This window comes from Sparus aurata, chromosome 12, assembly GCF_900880675.1.
Source record: "Sparus aurata chromosome 12, fSpaAur1.1, whole genome shotgun sequence".
NCBI lineage: Eukaryota > Metazoa > Chordata > Actinopteri > Spariformes > Sparidae > Sparus > Sparus aurata.
Window position 1 is genome coordinate 11,328,687 of NC_044198.1, and position 16,944 is coordinate 11,345,630.

Below are 16,944 nucleotides of genomic sequence, written 5' to 3' on the forward strand. Positions count from 1 at the left end.
GACCTGTTTCAATTTCTTGAATATGAACAAGAAACTGAAACAAGTCCAGTTGCACTTTGTTGAGTATTAATATTAAATGTGAACATATAAATATAAATATATATATATATAAATATAAATATATACGTATATATATATATACTGATCTTGGCAGGGATGTGTGTGTGTGAGAAAATATATATGAATATGTGTATATCTATACATATGGGTACACACATTGGAGTATACTGTATGTGCCACTGAGTCCATGATATGTTTCAGTGTAGGAAGGTATATGCATGTGTGTGTCAAAAATGATGTGTCCAATTATTTATGATTGTTTGTATGTTTAAAAGTCTAAAAAGTGGACTCTTGGAAGGTAAGTATTTTTAGATGTTGTTGATATTATGTACAAGCAAATTCAACAAGGAGTGACAGATAGCTCCACTGGGACTGATTTCAGTGCATTGAATATTTGACTTAATGTGGATAAAGACTGTTTTAACATTTAACAGCCATGAGTCATTCATACTCAAAAACATTTCAGGCATCTTTCTTTTTGTAGCCTGGCACTAATACAGATATTACATAAATAAAGATAGGCACTTCTCCAACAGACCTCTATGACTGGTTGTAAGAAGATTTGCGATGTACAGTAAAGCCTCACAAGCCATAGCACAAACCTGCCGGGGTAATCCTGGTGCTCAAGGTGTCCGACCTCCGTGCTGAGGTTTCCCAGGGAGCTCAGCACCAGATCTGCAGGACTGCTGTCAGGGTCCGACACTCTCAGCACATCTGTTGTCAGCTGGGGACATTATGGTTGTATTATTATTCAGTTTGTACTTAACACACAGATTCATACCATCTGGGCATTCTGTTACACCTACTGGCCGTTTGGACTTCTCCACTAGAGTGAAAAGGTTTCCCTCCGGCAGGCTGAGCACAGGTGCATCATTTACAGGGCTGATGCTGATATCAAAGCGGTGCAGGCGGCTGCCCTTCAGAAACACAGGCAGCTCTTTCTTTTTACTGGAGAAGACTGAAAACATGAAGAAGTCCTGATTGACTTCTGACCCACTATGAACGTACATCACCCGGCCCTGCCACAGGTCCAGCATACTGAAAGTTCGGTCGGCCTCTTCTGCTCCTATTGTGATAGTCCTCCCCAGCCCTTGCCCTAGAATGCCTTCATGATCTGGAGTGAGGTCCAACCGGAGCTGGCCGTGGACAGGCTGCCCCTCAATACGAAACATCAACTGGGATGGGTGAATGCCCAATTTCCGGAAGTCCAGATTCACCTAGAAGGGAGTACAAAAACGGAACTGACCTATAAATCCTGAGAAAACTAAATAACTATGTAATAATAATAATATTGACATTCATATATAAGAAACCTGTCAAATAACTAAAAGTGAAGTAGACAACCGGTCCTACCCTCATGTGTTTGGGCTCCAGTGGTGCCCGGCCTCCCTCTGCTACCTCTAGCTTTCTCAGCAACAAAAAGTTAGGGTTCTTCTTATTGTTGGTAATTGGTCGTGTGGTCGTAACATCAACATCAGGATGATCTGTTGGACCAGTGGTGGCCACTGCATCTGCAGCTAGCTCTGTCTTACAGCCAACTGTGATGTCCTTGGTGATGACAGCTTGAGGTAGGCCCATTCTTTGAGTGTTCACCCTAATTTCTCGGAGGCAGCCTTTAAAGGAGCCTCCTCCCCCAGCCAATAGCCCCCCTGGCACAACGGTCAACAGACCGGCTCGCCTTGCCTCTCCACGGGCTTCTTCGTTCAGCCCTCCAAGGAAGAGCGGCCTATTGAGCTGGATGACCTGAAGCTCGAGACTCAGGTCAGCCTTGACCAACTCCTCACCCACCTTCAGCTGGACACTGTGGGGCAGCAGGTGTAGCTGGATTGGGTACCAGGTGTGGTTGCTGAGGACATATGTTAGAGAACGCAGCTCAATCTTACTCCCACCTCCATTTCCCACTGTTGCCACCAGGTGACCATCTCTGATCTCTATGGAAACAAACCCTCCCTGGCTGCCAGAGCTATACAGAACCATGCCATCTTCTTCTCTTGCAGAGGGGTGCATTTGGCATTCAAACACCCCCTCCTGTAGCACCTCCCACGGTGGGAGAGAAATAAAGGCTTTAGAGCTGAAAAAACTGACAGAATCTTCTTCTGTTGCTGAAAACTGCGGACTACAGCTCAATGATACCTCATGGACACTCTTGTATCCAGAATAAGGCCTCAGGCTGGAAAGCAGGTTATGTTCATTGAACACAACTTCATCTACACAACCTCTAAACCCGGAGGAGATGTTGAGAAGGTGTTGGTGGTTCAGTCCAGCTGCCCCTCCAACAAAAAGACCATCCTCGACACTGAGCTCCAGATCTGGTCCTGGCATACGGAGACTGGTATGAGAGTTTCTGTCCACGGTCATGGTTACATTATGGCGGTCGTGGGTCAGCTTCATTGAGTGCCATGCCAGGTCACTGAGATGGATGCCTTTTTCTGAACGAAGAGAACGCTCACCTGAACCCAGGTCTAGGCGTACCTGAGGGATATAAGAGGATGCGAGGAAAGGAATGAAAGCCAAGACAGATGGAAATGGAAGCCTTTTAATATGTGTTTATATGTCAAACACAAACTTTAATTAGTAAGACATCAAGTTTCAAGACAGGCAAAACACATAAAAGCTGACAAAAACATAGTGATTAGATCTTAAGTGTGCACAACTGTAAACAACATCAAGGGACTTAACTGACTGTTAACTGTAGATCTAAGGACTATTCCACAAACACAAATGCAACCAAACTCTTTCATGAGCAGCTCCCTTGCCATGCTGGAGTTTTCATTAAACTATTGCGGTCTTCTCTTTAACCGTAGGTCATGAAGGAACTTGTTCTAAAATGAAGCCAGTGCCAGGGGGTTAATTTTTTCTCTTTGGAAGCAATCTGACACCAAGAGTGTGTGTTCAGTCCTCTCTGGCCCTCCTCAGGGTAGTAAATGCCAATATATATGAGCTAAAATGACGCAGGGGAAAAATACCTTTTTTTGAAGGTGTTAGACAACTTTATGTGAGAGCCTCTGGACAGGCTTAGTCAACTCATTGGATTACACTAACAGATTTGTCTTGCTTGTTGTTTTCAAGTGCACTACAGTCCTTTAGCCTACCTGTAGGCGACCAGAGATCAGCTCCAGCAGCAAGAAGTCTCTGCTTCCAGCTGCCAAAAACAGCAGCCCTGTCTGACTGGAGGTTCGAAAACGTACATGGAGCAATGTCTGAATGGATGCCTCCACTGTCCGAAGGTGGATGTAGCCATCACCGTAGAACGACACTATAACAATGAAAACAAAGACAAACAAGAAGTCCATAAAGCTATACCGAAAGTTTTAACTGACACTCTATGTGATAACAAATTGGCGATATTGATAAGAACTTATGGCAGAACTTCTTGGAAAACTGGAGATTTGATCTGGGCAGGGACCCTTTTTTTTTTTTTCAATGACATTCTCAGTAAAATTTACATACAAACAATCTACTGACATAACAACATTTGGTGACCAAAGGCCTTCCGCCTCCAAAGGCTTTTCCACTAATTTGTATTGACTGGCTTGTCAATGTGGTGTCTACTGTGCACTTTACACCTGCTATCTGAATTCAATTAATGACAACTAATGCATTCTGGAGTGGGCCATTCTGACACGTTCTGATGCTAATTAGACTTCACTGTTGACCCAAATGACGCAGACTGCACATTGAGTTGTACAAACATTTCTCAATGGCTTGACTGCTCTTAAAGCAAAAATAATGTCATTGGTTGGTACAGAGCTCAGGGGGTGCTAAAGCAAATTTGGTCTGGCTAGGCAAGAGGCCACACAGCCACATACACTCGAACCACATACAGCATTGACTTACGGTCAAGATCTAGTCAAGATCTGATAGCCAGAACACAGGTTCCAATTACATAGGCCTGGGTTCAAGGCCAAAATAGGGCCAGCTTTAATATAGCGTCTCTGTGATGCTATACTGGTGCGATGCAAACATCAGCATGCTAATATGCTCACAATGACAATACTGACATGCTGACTTGTTTATGTTGTTTATGGCTATCATGAAAGAGACATAAACATCTGTACTAAAAAACACAAATATCAACCTCATTGTGGTGCAAGTGCAAAGTCAAATAATTCAGATATAGTATATTGGAAACATATATGCACACATTTTTATAGCGATCCATCTCATAGTGGTTAAGAAATTTCAGTCTGGACCAAAGAGGATCAACAGGACCACCAGTATGTCCATTGACATACCCAGAGTCAAGCCATGGTCATGCTTAAAACTGCATGAAGCAATTCTGCTGCATTTATATTTAAATGTTTTCCTCTGGCATACTTTGATCTAAATACATTTACAAATGATGAACACTTACTAGGGCTGGGTGTAATGGCTTGAAAATACTATCGCAATTAATTACATCACTTTACTGTATTGTAGCCTTTGAAACCAGGAAAAGATGACACTTGTGAGATATCAGGATATATAGTTTTCCAAACTCTAAGATGATATATAGTTGCATATCACAATATATTTTCCAGCCCTAACTCCTTTCCATTCTAGGATTCTCTAATTGTGTCTATATGCAATTACAATGTCTTGATTGTTAATCAATTTGACCTACAAAGCAGCTGTGTTGGAGCACCCTTTCAAATGAACGTCAGGCCATGGAAACAGTAACACACAGCAAATAGAGGTCAGGAGATGTGTGTGTTTGTGTGTTTATTGTTGGGGATGGCTGACACTCTACACTCTCTAAAACTCTCTGAACAGTACAACAGTATGGAGTTGCAGTGAGACTGAACACACAAAATCAAAAAGTAAAGGAGTTTCAAACTAAACCACAGAAATTGGTTTATAAAACACAATAAAAAGGGTTAATTGGTGTTATTGGGAGAAAAACTGAAGCAAAGACATTTAATGAATGAATTAGTCAGAAATTATCCAGTATAATTACAGAACAGCCATTAATTCATGTGCCACACATCACAGAAAACAATTTGTCAGCAACATAAGCCAGATTTTTACCTGTTGAGAACCATTACCATTCAAGACATAACATAGTGTTTAGTCTCTTTTTTTTTGCATGTGGTTAATGCATCTGTCATGTTGGACAACACTGATAAAACAGTTACAGTTGACTATTTTTGAGAAACCTGTTGTGGCTAACGTTAGGTCAAGTCTTTCTGGTTAATTTTTTGTTGAAAAAAACATCATCTTTTGCTTCCATTTGTATGTACTCTACATTTTTATCCTGCACTGGTCTCATTTGTCCGAATAGCTTATCAATTTACTGCCTTTAAATCCGTTTGCAGCTCTGGCTAGGAAATGCACTGCCTGCAAAAAAACATAGTTTATTATCAAGGCTATTAATGTGTGTTATAAGACTGGTCCCAGTGAGAAGTACTCAGTCAGCAGGCCAGCCCAGCATGCCGCTCTGTATAAAGCCTATAAGCCCGCTGTCAGTATAACCCATGTCTGTCCATCTATCTCTAATCTGCCTCTATGATGCCAGTGAACATTGGATTATTAGTAATCTTCCTACAGACACACCTCGAACGTGAATGCAGGTCTTTAATTCACTGTCATGTGCAGGGAAGAGGACAGAGACATGTATAATTGTCTTCATTGCACTGGAAATGTTATTCCCTTACATGCAGCAACCGGTGTTAGCTTTAAGGTGAATAGGCGAAAAATAAACCAAAGTCTAATCTGTTCATATTTAGAAAACACTGTCAGGGGTAGGTTGGTGAGCAGTTTGACAGATCAGGTACCCATTTTCCCACGGCAATAACATAAGTAAATACAAGCATCCAGCCAAAATGTAATCCATTATCCAGCAGCATATTGCCATATGTCTACAGACAATATTAGACTGGATTAAACATTAAGCTGCCAACTGTCACAGATTTTCAGATTCTCAATCAAATGTAGTGCAAAAAACAGCACTGCATTTACAACACCACTACTATCTCCTGTTTTAATTCATTAAAAGGTGATGGGATTCAGGACAACCACAGCTTGTGTCACAAGACCATAAGAAACTTCTCTAAGGGAAAGTTTTTACAGCATTCCTAGTTCCATAGTAGCAATGCCACAAATCATTGAGCTATAATGTTGACGGACAATTCTTCTTAGGTTAAACTTTTGCATCTCACAGTTAGGAGGAAGGCTGCTTCTCCCTCCTCTGCAGTGTCTTACCTCCATAAACTTGTCCAGTGGAAACCAGCAGGAGCAGAATCAGATCAGCCACAAAACTCCCCATTGTTAGTTTGGCCCTTCAAATCTAACCTGTGTTTAGTTAAGAGCAACATCTGGCTGCTTGATTGTGCCGTCCATTCTCATTACTGCACATCAGTGGCTCTGCATGTCACCACTACCTCCACCCCTAATAGTCTCTACGCGCTTTGCTAGCTTTGGCTTGCAGCTTTTTAAAAAAAATGTACCTGAGAGCTGAGCACAGTGAGGTGGAGCTCCACCCTCTGACCCTCCGATTGGATGCTGTGGTGATTAGAACCGAATATGAACACCAGGGGGCGGTGTCATAACACATACAGAGGCAGAGAGGCAGAGGGGGAGTGAAAAAATGTGCAGAGGCCTTTTGGACACTACAGCAGATTGTTTGTGTAGCTTTGTTCATGAGGAAACTGACACTGTCTCACCTTGAAGACTATTTTGAAAAAGGGATTCAGCCTGAACTGAACCCATCCTTACCTCAACCCATGGCTTGTGTTCTGGTGAGCTAATCTCACACATATACTTCAAAATGAGCAGCACTGACATTTAACCAATTTCTACTATAAATTTATCATGATGAATATCAATGTACGTATAGGCTTTGTGTGTGTTTTTTGGTTGACCTGGAGAAATTGTTACTTACAATCAATAGGTCAAAGAGTCAATGTGGAATCCTGGCTGTAGCAGTATAACTTCAAACCAACCGCTTTACAATTTACTGATGCCAAAATGATAAATGTATTTGTTATGATAGAAAGGTTTATCACAGATCATTCTTATGAGGGAAAAGCAAATAATCATGTGTCTCTTTCAATCTACAGAATGAACAGCTTTAAAAGCTGAAGAACATACTGTTTATTAGAGCTTCTTTCTTGCATGTGTTTTAATAAATCAGTCTTAAAAACAGTTTTATCCAACTTCTATCCGTGAACATGTTGCTTTGGTGTTTGTATGCACATAATACAGTGTCATGCATTGTTAATCAACTGGTATGGTAAACAACAGATAACAATCCTGGCTAGAACTGGTATTTCAACTTGTTGAACTGGAACGCAGTCATTCCCAGCCCCAACCTCTAAAGTAAATGGAACACACCACAACAGTATTTTGCAATGCTGAACTAGATGACAGAAGAAAGTCTATATCTTTCCTACCAATCTGACACATCCCTTCCCCCTGACAGTCTGACATTTTCAAATTCAACAGTCAAGAAGATAAATTCAGTTACTTGAGTCAAAGTACAAAAAGGGATTTTAAATTGGTATAAAAAGAGAATCGTTTTGCCAGCAAAGCCGCCGCCAAAGAAAACATTAATGGAAAGAATGGAAAGGTACAGAGTGTGCAAAATGGCAAAAGCAGAAGAGAGAGAGAGGAAATGAAAGGAGCAAGAGGTTAGAGGAGGGAAATGTCCTGTGGCTGATTGAGGTAAAGTGGAAGTTTGGGTGTGATTGTTCAAACTGCAGGACACACTGTATCCTGAACCCATCCCACCCTCTAACCTACACACACACACGCACACACACATGCACACACACACGCACACACACACACACACACACACACACACACACACACACACACACACACACACACACACAAACTGAAATGCGGTGCTGTGCTGCAGCTTGAGAGAGTTTGCTCCATTAAGCTGCTGAAAGAACACATAAGGGCTTTTATTCAGCTGCTGATTCAAACTCTGCTTGGCTCGCACATGAGAGGAGTGCTGGGTTTAGGTTTAGTTCCCAGGATGTTGAATAATAGACTCTGCAGTCTGGTCTCTTAAGCGAAGGGGTCACACCCAAAATGGGTCACAGTTCAGCCGGTGATGGGGTCTTCTCATGACGAGAGGGGTGGTGTCTTTTAATGAGCCTGGATCCCACGCTGAGAGGATTACCGTCTTGTCATTTAGGCTGCAAAACTATTTATTTTTTTCACTCTCAAGCTAAAAATAATGTTTATATTGAGTTCACATGCAAGGAATTAATCATGTCTATGCATCAGGACCCCTTTGCGGGGAAATTTCTGAAGCTAAATGCAAATTATCTTCTTCTCTTCTAATAAAAACAAAGTAATTACATATACACACATGGTTGTGGGTAAAGTTGGTAACAACCCTTTAAACTCCAGCAGATATTTTATTAGCATTAAATGCTATTTTGGGAACTACAGTAACTGATAGAGACTTCTCTTGTTTCAAAACACAATATTTAAAGGGAAATTCAAAGTTTTATAATTAATCACTGAGCTAGACACAATTGTATAATATAAAGTAGGTGCATTTATATTAATTACCTATAATGCTTCCAACCAAGGAAGCATTACAGGTTAACCGGTTTTTTAACCGGTTTACTGATACCTACTTGGAAGTAAAAGCAAAGATGAAAGTTTTACCCTATTACAGATATTTCAGGATTACTTTGTTATTGAATTGCTCTGAATTAGGCTAGCTGTGCATGCATACAGGTTTAAAATACAGTAGAGATAAATGAAGCTTATTTTAAATCCAGTTTGTTCTCAGTTTCCTATCAGCAGTTTATAGATATCTGTCACACTAGAGATTTATTTATAACCATCTGCTTGCTTGATTAGTCATGCTGCTTGCCCTCTTGTACAATGTTGTTAAGCTGTGGCTAACAGTGTCGCTACAATCACAGAATTTGACAGGTTGATAGTTAAAATGTTACAGTAACTTGTGATGCCCAAAACTACAAAAGCACCAGCCTATCGTAACCAAAAAAAATGGCAAGATATCTCTCGTCTTTGCAAGCAGCATAGTACGACCCATGTTGATGTATATTTTAGGTGGCGACCTCTAGTGGCTATATTCATCATTCATCATGATGGGAGCAAAGGAGGAAATCAGTTGACAGAATAAGAGCAACAAAGTCCACACAAGGAGGATGATGAGTTTGGTGACTACAACAGCAAGCACAGGGCTCTCCTTCAGGACGCCACTGATCCCTGAGCAAAACTGAATGTCACTGGCGAGTTCTTTTAATTATGTAACATACCTAAAATACATCCCATAAGTAATGTATGTTTAATGTTTAAAAGCACTTTAAAAAGGTGCAATATGCTCATCTTCCTGAATAAAACTGGTTGGAGCTCATTTGAATTTCTTCCTCTACAAAACACTTACAAACACGAATCTTCTATTAACACTAAAAACAATGATTCAACATACATACCAGCCCTGCAAATTGTTGGCCAACTCTCAGAGACTAGAACCAGAGCAGTGAAACTTATGTATCATACAAGGTAGAGAACAGGAACCACCTGGCTTGGGATAAGGCAAACAGCGTAGACCAGGAAGAGGTGGCCGATTGGGAACAATTTAACTCCATCTGCAGCTAAAACAACAAAAAACACAGCACACAGCTGGACGCACAAACCTAAAAGGCCCCTGCTTTAAACCCTGTCACCAACACTTTGCTGATTAGTTCAACTGAATATGTAAAGAATAGAGAACAGAAAGACAAACCTGCTTCCCTCGTGGAAAAATAACGGATGACAAGCTTTCCCCATCCTTCCTTCCATGTGTTGGCGCATTTGTTCATGCCTGCACACATGTCAGGTCCAGTTTGAAACAGATCTATTGATTTCCAAGCAGCTAAAAAAACAATAAAAATAGAAGAATAAGCCGAGCACATTATCCACCTGTGCAGTAGAAATTAATGAGTCACCGTGTTTTGATACTGGGGCAAAAATAAAGTTAATGGAAGAAGGCTTAAAACACTGTGTGGGCACTAGTATAAACCTTGGCCCGAGCCTTTCGTCCATTACCAGTATAAATACAGTAATTGAGTGACACATCCATTTTCTATTTATGAGCTGGTTGCGTAAGAACAGAGACAGAAAGGGGCTGTGGAGAAAGGCCAGAGTCTCAGACAGAGAGAAGTTTTAAGAGAGGCTGTCAAGGAGAAAAAGGGAAGCAGATTCTGTTTCTAGCATGTCACTCGTGTGGCTTTAGTCTTTATAATAGTCATAAATTGATCAGCAGATTCCTAGCATTGGGGAGCTGATGTGTAGTGCACGTAGCCTTGTTCTTCTGGTAAACGTGTGTAGTCTTCCCTTTTCGTTTGTTCGCCTTCAAGTGTTTCAGAGATTTACTGCAGCATACTGAGCATTAACGCCGTAGTAGCTCACATGCTGTCTGCGGAGGCCGTATAAACAAAGCTTAAGAGGGTGGACATCAGTAGATGGTCCATACACTGACATTAAACCATAAAGGACACAGATAATTAACAAGCTGCAGTTTTTCTTTGTCATTTTTAGCATTTAGCTTAAATACCATGACATTTTTTAACAAAACTCAACAAAAGAGCAGCTCGGGACATTTGATCCTGTCGAGGAGGGGGAGTGCATGTTTGTGTGAGTGAGAGGGAGGCCAGAGCTTTCAGCCATTCATTAGGTGTGCTCTCTCCATCCCTGGCATACACAAGTTACATTAGTAGTAAGACACACCAGACTATTCACACTCTGTGTGTGTGTGTGTGTGTGTGTGTGTGTGTGTGTGCGCGTGTGCGTGCGTGCGTGTCCCATCTCCAGAGGCACCTCTTCAAACGTTTCGGGGAACTTTTCAGATATTTGATATTTCTCTGCTAAAACATGCAATGTGATGCTGGGAACAGCTGCTACCTTTGCTTGGGGACGCCTTGGGGAGTCTTTGTTTGCGTGTGTATGTGTGTATGTGTGTGTGTGTGTGCGTGTTTGTGTGTGCCTACATGCGCAGGAAAGTGATTAAGGTGTGAGTCAGTTTGAGTCATAGCTGCTGTATTTAGCTCACTTATTGAAAGAGAAGAGGCGACAAAATAAGACACAGGGAGAGGTGATAATCACAAGATAAGAAGAAAATGTCATCCTCGGGTTCAATTTAAGTCATTTATCAAAGAAAAGAAAAAGGACAAATAGGATAGTGCTAAAGCTACAGTACCGTTCACTAAGCTAACTTGTTTTGGATCTAATCATGTCTGTTTGCAGGTGTTGCAGGCTCTCACACACTTTAGAAAACAAGACTCTTCAGCCAAGCTAGCAGCTCTGTGAATCTGTAAGTGGCACAATAGTGCTCTGAGCTGAATGTTAATGTTGGCACACTAACACACTCACCATGACGGTGCGTACATGCTTTTACAACCGTATATTGGTCGTTCCATTTACGTAAGAAGTTGGAAGTCGGAGCTGGGAATGACGACATACCCAAGTTGACTAGGTTCCAGTACAACAAGCTGGAGTACCAGTTCTAGCCAAGTTACATGTTGTTAACTATTGTTCACAATACCATTTGATTAACAATAGACTACACTAATGGGAATGTCTGTAGTTCTCTAGTTTGGTAATTAAATTAAGCAAAAGATAATAAAGTGAAGTGATTGCTACAATTTATGTCAACTCACCATGGGGGAGACAAACAGACCAACAAGCCAACACTACCACCCCTGGAGCCATATAGCTAGTTAACTACCAAGAGATTTCATGGTAGAAAGAGAAACGAGACAAAAGACAACAAACCTTTCACTGCAGATAAAGCACAGGTGGAACCACAAACATTAAAGACAGCTCAGTTCAACTGAAGTGTCCTAGTGAGTGGAATAAAGCCATATTTAATTTTACAAGTAACACGAGTGCTTTTCTGGCTTGTCATATCCAAATGTCTCTTTATTATGTTTTCTTGATGTCTGGAACACTACATTGATGTATGTACAGAATAGTTTTCAAATTAATATTTTGAAGACTTTAAAATCAAAAAGTAAAGCAAATGAAATCACTTTTTTCAAAATCCATTGGACTAACTTCCAACTCTTATGCTTACATTCATTTTCCTCTCCTCCTTCCCAAACCTATAAATCACAGATTGCTCTGAGAAAACAAAGATGGGCAACATTTGCAAGATCAGCACTTACGATGAGGAGTGACGGGAAGGGAAACTGCAGTGAAGGAAGGATGGGAAGGGATCAAAGGAAACGACCTGTGGTTATCTTGCAATGTGTTTTTTTTTTCTTCAAAATGGAAAAAGTAAGTTAAAGGAATGGAAGAAGCCTGTTCACAAGTCAGGAGGTCTTGCTCGTCACTGAGTACTTTTTGCAATGTTCAGCTCTACAAACACTCAAATGGTGATTCTGTTCCAAAACCCTGGCAAAACAAGTACGTCAAGAAATCACATCTCAGTTTTTGTCTGAATCAGTTTTCCAATTACTTAACACTTTGAACGCACACACTTACACAAGCATACAAGCATGCAGAAAAGCTCTGAAACACAGAAAAATAGAGGACTACACATGCAGGTATCACATGAATCCCTTTCAAGTCACGCATGACATGTTACTCTCTCTTACACTGCTCCCCTGATACAATATCACGCTTTGTTTTGCTCTCCTCTCTTACTCTTCCTCTCCATCTCTGTGACAAAGGTCAGTCCCCAAACACAATGGCTGCTGGCAGCTGGTGGCCTGACTCACTGCCAAACCACTCGACCCTGCAGCTTATCGGGTGATTTAACATTGTTAAAGGCTTCTAAGCAAAACATGATCTGAGTCACTGCTTCTGTCTTAGTCATAACGACAAGCACTCAAACTATGAAATGATAGACACAGTCCATCATGTCACTCACTCAGCTTGACTTGTTGCATGCATTTACTGTACAACGCACCATTCATACATGTGATCGATGACAGGCGCAGGACACAACTTTGCAGTCTGTTTTTTTAAAACAAATTTAAAACCTGCGTTACTGCCGGTGGGCCTTTGAAACAGACGGGAATTGCTTGTGCATTGAAAAACGGGAATTTCTTTTTTTACCTATCATGTGCTGTACCAAAAGCTAATATCTGGTCTCTCTCCCTGTGATCTTTTCACATGCAACGTCTAACTTGATTATCTAAGGTGATACAACTTCTCAGTTTACGACTCACTCGCCAAAAGCTATTTCTGTTAGAGAGATGGGCCATGGTTTTATTCCAGGAATAACAAAACAAAAACAGCATGCTACTAAAAACATGAGCATCATATTTAATGTGCTTAGAAGGAATCTGAAAGGACACACTCTGTGCCAGGCAAACATACAATGTACAATTATGTAATATTGGCTGAATTTAAATAAAACATTAAATCAAAAACGACCTTTGTTTCAGCACCAATTTATCACCGAGATGAATGACCAGCATGCAAATATGCAATCAAGAAAGTCGACTGAATTTAAGCACATATATACAACAAATTGTTGACATGCAATTAAAAACAACAACAGTTCTTTATATCCAGAGCAGTTCTTGCTTATGTCCTTTCAGACTTATAACTAGATCCGCGTGGATCTTGGCTATGCATTAAGTCCAGCTCCACCCCCATTTAGTTTTTAAACCTGGGCTGCAGAGATTCCTTCAGCCCCACTAAACAAGCACAACCAGTACAACAACTCCTCACTGTCTTGTCTTTTTAAAAAACAACAGTGAGCCTGGACTAGACGGGCAGTCGCAGAGTTATATATGAAAGAGCCAATTGTAAGGTTGAACTAATTAGGAGGCCACGATTGAGAGTCATAGACAAAACTGGGGTCAAAGGGTCAAACTGTAACCTGGTCATTAAGTGAGTTAGATATGAATCAGCTATTGTTGTCTTCCACACGGAAACATTTTGGGGGGCTTATAATTGAGTTTTACTCAAATACAAAAAAGCTTTCACCACATGAACTTATGCAAAGGATTCTGTCAGCACACTCAACTCAATTTTGTTTGTGTCGCATGTTTCATACAAACATGCAGGCCCAAAGAGTTTCATAGAGCAAGATGCTCCTCAGATCCTCAGCCAGACTCTTCCTCCTTCTCATTACTTCTCTCACAGTTTACTGAAAGCTCCTGCACATCACGCGGTGGTGTGATTACAGATGTTGCTGTGAAGCCAGTGTCCTATTATAGCGTCACTGCTTGTTTGTGAACGCAGTCTAAATTTGGTGAGACAAACTCAGATGTGTGTTGCATGTCTTGTACACAATTGTGTGAAGACTTTCTTTCATCACAGAAAGGTTATGGAACATTGCTGTATTCAGAAATTTGTTCCCATAAAGACGCACAAAGTTTCCAAAAGCTAGCTTTTAGCTCTGGTTTGGCTGACCAACTTTGTCCTGAGAAAAAGCCGACTGTAGAGTTGATCCGCAGTGGGATTGGTACAGAAAGTCTTTTGATTCAGTTCTAAGGCAGTCGTTGGCCATGCCCTCTAGAAAGACACTCACTGTAGAAGTGTTCTCTTTAAGACATTATTTGTTTTCCAAACGGTTACAAATTACCATAAAAGAATGATTATGTTTTATAATGTGAAGAACCGTTTAAGGTCAGGCAAAAAAACAAACAAAAAAACAACTTACAATTTGGGAAACATTGTTGTTTGGGCTAAAATGACCACTTTATTAAGGGGTTGTGGACCTTCATGATCGTTGCAATATTGAAAACTTGAAAAGGTCAAGTGTGACGGATAAAAGGGAACTACTGGCAGACCTAGAATATTTATTTTCATTAGTGTATAAAACTAAGAATCTTTTATATCTACAGAGGAAGATGGTCCACTTCTATGCTGTCTGCCATGTTACACCGCTATGTTTCTACAGAAGCCCAGAAAGGACAAACTAAACCCTAAAGACAGCAGCAAACGTAGGTTCTCCAACACACTTGGAAGGGGAAGGTAAGTAACGGGTGTTCAATTGGTTGCCATTTGCAACCTCACTGCTACGTGCCACTAAATCCAGCACACTGGACCTTTAAGGTTAGGGAACCATGATTTTGAATAATGTTGACTGTCGATTAGAAACAAGACATGACCAGCAGTCTCCTGTAAGTCTGAAGTTTTATTGACCCATACATCAATGGCAACTTTCTCCCTCTGCAGACTTTGTTACTCTTTAGCAACTTCACCTTACCTTCCTCCTTGACGTCAGCATGTGTCTGTTAGAGGAAAATTTTGCTGTATTAAATGTCAGGGACTGTAATAGCCAGCAATAAATCATACTGCTCTTACGTAATATGAGTTTGCTTCACCTCTAAAACATCTAATGGAAACTACTGTTTTGTACTATAATGTGTTATCTCTGCTCTTTTTCTGTCTCCCTCTCTTATTTGGAATGAATCACTCACATGAGAGGAACTGAAGTGGCACTTCACTCTAAAAACAAACTCCTCTCTCCCTTTGGCGCCGGTGTTTACAGACGAGCTGTTTGTGGCCCAGATGCAGATCACAAATCGTTGTTGTTAAATGAAAACCTGATGTCCCTTATTGCCGATAGTCATATGAAAATCATTATATCCAACGGAAGAATTACGCACTCATCTGAAAACTGAGGCCATCTTCAATCTTACGAAACACTAATAAATCAAGTTGCATAAACCCAGAAACAATTGGCAGACTGGCTGGAATTTTTTTTGTTCTTTAATTCTTGAAAACTTGACATCTCAGAGCTCCAAGTTATGGATGATCTATAGCTATTATAAAACAATTACTTTAAAAACATTTGTTAGAGACTAAGTGCACTATTGCTTAACCCACAAACTATCTCCAAATTCCTCTAGTATCAGTTACTTCAGAGGCGGCCAAACTGAGGCAAAAGGCAATTTTAAAGGATCCTATTATAGCAGAAGTTTCCAAACTGTTTGGAGAAAAAATTGGACCAAAACACAGAAATTAGCCCTCCGCTGACAAACTTTCTGTCCCAAAACACAATCTCAAGTCTGGTGTGGGATGTCTGGAGTAAGTCGACAACATGAAAATGCAGACAGGCAGGAATGTTTGCCGTGACTCGTTAGTGACGCACAATTTGTTGTTGTGCCACGCTGCAGTGCACTTATTGTTGAGGAGGGACACTTCACACTTGTTGGGGGAGGAGGAGGAGAGTGAGGAAGGGGCAGAGGGAGGGGTTTTGTTGTGAGAATGAAAAGTCGAGGGTGTTCTCCTTTCGTTTCCTCGTTTCCCTGAAAGACCCCAGCCCCCCTCCCTTGGTCTGTCACCCTCCCTCTCCCCCAGCACTCATGTTGTTCCTAATGTCTTTCCTGTACTGGGGTAGGATCTGTTCCCACACCGTGTAAGACGCTCTCAGACACATACACACAAGGAAAACACACCCTGCTGCCTGTACTTACAGACCCAGATACTGCTGGAGTTTGGCCAAATACTAGGATTTGAAGGACGGCATATTCTAAACTTTACACATCTTCTTTTCATGAATCACTAAAAATTGTATTACAGATTATATATTGGCAGAGACACTGGATTCAGTTTGTGCAGGAAAAGAAATCAACTGTCTGTTCAGAGGGCAGTGATTAATTTTGGTAATTTTTTATTGTAAGTTTTGAACAAAAGAGTGGTGGCTTTCTAGCTGTGAGGTTTGTTATGACTTCTTGCTCTTTGCTGGAAAGGTTTTCTAGAGGGCTCTGGAAATTTTCAATTTTGTTACCTTGATGGCCTTTATATCTACTGTTATCCAGTGGTTTACATTGGCTGGTATTTACGTATTTCTTCTGGCAATGTGCTGCTAATAGTTCTACTGCCTTAGGCTCAGTATTTGCTTGTTTTGGGTCAAAAAGTGTTCTGGCTAAGACAAATAAAAAAGACTTGTCTTGCCTTTCACCAATATTAAGAAAAATATTCTCATAGTGTACCAGAACCAAATACTTTTTTAGCATGTTAGTGAAC

General features: G+C 40.8%; 1 protein-coding gene across 2 annotated transcripts in view; it reads right to left on the reverse strand.

The window, feature by feature from the left end:
- Positions 1–16,944, reverse strand: part of LOC115592178 (chondroitin sulfate proteoglycan 4-like) — a 34,117-nt gene that overhangs the window by 11,970 nt on the left and 5,203 nt on the right. The window contains exons 1-5 of one of the 2 annotated variants that reach the window (XM_030434720.1): positions 6,241–6,430; positions 3,153–3,316; positions 1,414–2,532; positions 867–1,277; positions 663–784 (exon numbers count right to left, since the gene is read on the reverse strand). In XM_030434720.1, the coding sequence (XP_030290580.1) occupies positions 663–784; positions 867–1,277; positions 1,414–2,532; positions 3,153–3,316; positions 6,241–6,304 (1,880 nt within the window). In that variant the 5' untranslated portion in view covers positions 6,305–6,430. Of the gene's footprint in view, positions 1–662; positions 785–866; positions 1,278–1,413; positions 2,533–3,152; positions 3,317–6,240; positions 6,431–16,944 lie in introns of those variants that run through there. The other variant, XM_030434721.1, reaches the window with a different exon arrangement.